Consider the following 3600-nt stretch of genomic DNA (forward strand, 5'->3'; position numbering starts at 1 on the left):
CCACCACCACCACCACCACCACCATCACCACCACATACAAAGACTGGATACAGATGATAATGATGATCTCTGTATTCCTTTTTATTAATCAATTAATTAATTAATTAATTTATTTATTTTCTCTTTGGTTTGATTTCAGATCTGAAGAGAACGTCCCCTCTCGGTCCAGCCGGTTGGCCTGTGTCCGAAATATGTTCTTCCATGCCTACAGCATCGCAGAGTCTTCCAGTGCGGCCAACCCCTCCTCCATGTTAGATTCACTCACCGAGGGCTTCAGGTGGGGTTCTGTAAAATCTGACGACATGTGATGCGGCGGCGGCAGCAGCAGGAGTGTCCGGTGGGGCTGGGATGGTTGGTGGGGGGTGAAGACGAGGAGCAGGGACAAGCATAAGAATTACGGTACCTCACACACCCCCTACAACTCTCTCACTCCCCTCCACCCACCTAGGCCTGCATCTACATCGCTCTGTAAATAACTATCCACCCACCCACCCAACTACCCATTAATTTACATTTCTTTGCATCATCAACAACAACAACAACAGCAGCAACATTAAGCTGTTAGGGGTGGATGCAGTAAATAAATAACAACAGTCAAATACCCGGGTATCAAACATAGTCAACCACATCTTCCTCTACATATCATAGAAATCGTTTTTGTAATTAAGACAGTGGAATGGTAGAAGTGGTAGACTCCTGGACTTTATTCCTTTCTAGATTTAGTTACTGCCTCCATCTCAGTTCTGAGTTCATATCCCATCACAGGCAACTTAGCCTTTCTTTCTTTCCTTCTCCTCCTCCACCCTCATCATCATTTAACCATTTGGCGTTTAAACCAGCCATATTGGGCCCAAATATTCTTACTGTTTTATGTTCAAACTGGCCAGATATGACCTCTCACACCTACCCTGCAATGTTATTCTAAAAATCATACAATCACATTATTGAAGTCTCAAAATTGTGCTGTTTTAACTCAAAACGATATGAATTACATTTGACAGAATAATTTGAATGCTAAAGGTCCAATATACGTTTTTCATGCTGGCATGGGTTGGCATAAATTTTTGTCTTTCAACAATGATGACAAGCAAATCTCTGACTTTTGAACATGTAGACGTTGCTGTTGTTGTTACTACAGTCCTAAACCTGCCCTGCCCCACCCTTACATTGTGGTTATCCTCATACTATTATGGCCCTTTCTTACCACCATCCATATCCAGAATATAGTGGGGTCACCATCAAATGCCTTCATCTTTGGCCCTCATTGCTTCAAGTAAATTCTGCCTTGACACATCACTCTCTCTATAATCACCCCATTGTCCCACTACATTCATTCTATTCCATCCTAACATTCCTTAATTCCATTGTCCCTTTTCATTCCATTCCATCACCCTCCTCCATTCTATTGCATTCATTTCATCTCATCGTCCCTTAACCCTATTGTATCCTTTCATTCCATTCCATCTCCCCCCTTGTCCAACTACATTCATTCCACCTCATCTTTTCATCCCTATTCCCACTGTGCCCCCTCTCATTCCATTCCATCACTCCTTGTCCTATTGTGTTCATCTCATCACCCCATTTGTCCTTTGTAACCATCCCACCACCCATTGTCCTATTGTGTCCGTCCCATCATCCCTTGTCCTATTATCTCCATCCCATCACCCCTTGTCCTGTTGTATCCATTCCATCACCCCCTTGCCTTATTGTGTCCATCTCATTCTATCTGTCCATCCATTCATTCAGCCCTCTCACATCCTGCTCCCATCATCTCCCACCCTTAATAAACTGCCCTTGTTTGCTCATTTATTTATTTACAATATTTTCCCTTACCCAAACAAACTCAAGGTTTTACTCAACCTTTCCAAGACCCCCCCCCCTTCCTTCTGCCCACTGCTATAACTTGGGCTGCCACCACCTTTTGGGGGGAACAAGGCTACTATTGCAGGGAGGGTACACTATCTTTTATTTATTATTACTATAACTGGGTTTGTGCCCAGAAGAACAATCACCCCTGTGGCCCTACCCATGCTACACCACTGCTTGTCCCCCCCTCTGCATAATCAACCATCTTTTTCTCCATTGTGTTCCCTTCTCTTTCTCTCTCCCCTATATTTATTGTTTGCCTTGGTTTGTCTCCTCGCCCCCACGCCCTGTAATAATAATAATAATAATAATAATAATGATAGTAATGAAAGAGGAGGAGGAGGCAGAAGAAAAACAAAGAAACAAAAATGTTATATCGATGGAGTCTGGGACCATGGAACCAAGGAACCATTTTTATGTCATCCATAAACATTGTATTAAATAATGCCTTGAATAAAATAAAATTGAAATAAAAAAAAAGAAAAAGAAATTATTATTATGAAACTGTTAAATAATGTCTGTTTATTTTTGAAATTGGTTTGTGGGTGAGTCGAGTGGGAGGAATAAAAAATGTCCCTGTCATCCACTCCAATATTTACAGTTTTATTTTTTTCATCTTTTACTTGTTTCAGTCATTGGACTGTGGCCATGCTGGGGCACCGCACTGAAGGGTTTTAGTCAAATGAATTGGCCGTATTACTTATTTTTTTTTTTTAATGTCTTATACTTATTCTCTCGTTCTCTTTTGCTGCACTGCTAAGTAATGGGGATGTAAACAAACCAACACTGGTTGACAAGCAGTGGTAGGGAACAAACATGCACACATACACACACACACATTATATATAGGTGCAGGTGTGGCTGTGTGGTAAGAAGCTTGCTTCCCAACCACATGGTTCCAGGATCTATCCTACAGTGTGACACCTTAGGCGAGTGTTTTCTACTATAGCCTCAGCCTGAGCAGATCTATGATCAAAAACATCCCACATGTTACCATTCTATCTCAGTTTTGAGACACGCCCTCTTTTAATACAGTACAGTGTGATTTGAGGAAAATCTGGCTGCTATTTCTAGTGGGTTGCCTCGTTGCCAGTTAAACTGTTTTTGCTGTAATAGTCAAGGTTGTATAGACTTCCTATTAGCTGAAACAAGTGAATGACTGCAGGAGAACACATAAAGGATGTGAGGAGATGTTCTCAGGCTGTAGACAATGGTGTGTATGTGTGGTCATTGTAATGGGAACGTTAACAATGTTGGTATTGTTAACCTTCTGGCTTTCTGGCTTTGTAAGAAATCGTTCTTTCAAAATCCTGTGTCAGAATTAGATGACTGTAGTTCTAGGCATTGTGATGATCTTCTTACCACCACCACCACCAGTACCATCAACACCAGCAGCAGCAGCACCACCACCACTCCCGTCACCAGCATTACTACAAACACAACCACTACCACAACTAGCAACACAAACCACCACCACCACCACTACTACTGCTGCTACTACTGTGGCCATGAAGGATTTTAATCAATGACTACTACTACTACTACTACTACTACTACTACTATGTTCAAGGTCGTAATTATTGTGTGTTGTGGTGCCAGATATGGCAGAATGGTTGGAGAGTAAAACATAGAAGGAAAAAAAAACATACTTTATTGTTTTCGCATTTTTCTTTTACTCTTTCACATGTTTCAGTCATTTGACTGTAGCCATGCTGGAGCACTGCCTTTAGTCAG

At 41.6% G+C, this 3600-nt stretch overlaps 1 protein-coding gene across 1 annotated transcript in view; it reads left to right on the forward strand.

Moving 5' to 3' along the window:
* Positions 1-2381, forward strand: part of LOC106871204 (myotubularin-related protein 14) — a 19833-nt gene extending 17452 nt beyond the window's left edge. The window contains exon 18 of the mRNA XM_014917551.2: positions 140-2381. Within this exon, the coding sequence (XP_014773037.1) occupies positions 140-308 (169 nt within the window). The 3' untranslated portion in view covers positions 309-2381. The remainder of the gene's footprint in view (positions 1-139) is intronic.
* The last annotated feature ends 1219 nt before the right edge of the window (positions 2382-3600 follow it).

The sequence above is a fragment of the Octopus bimaculoides genome, chromosome 23, assembly GCF_001194135.2.
Source record: "Octopus bimaculoides isolate UCB-OBI-ISO-001 chromosome 23, ASM119413v2, whole genome shotgun sequence".
NCBI lineage: Eukaryota > Metazoa > Mollusca > Cephalopoda > Octopoda > Octopodidae > Octopus > Octopus bimaculoides.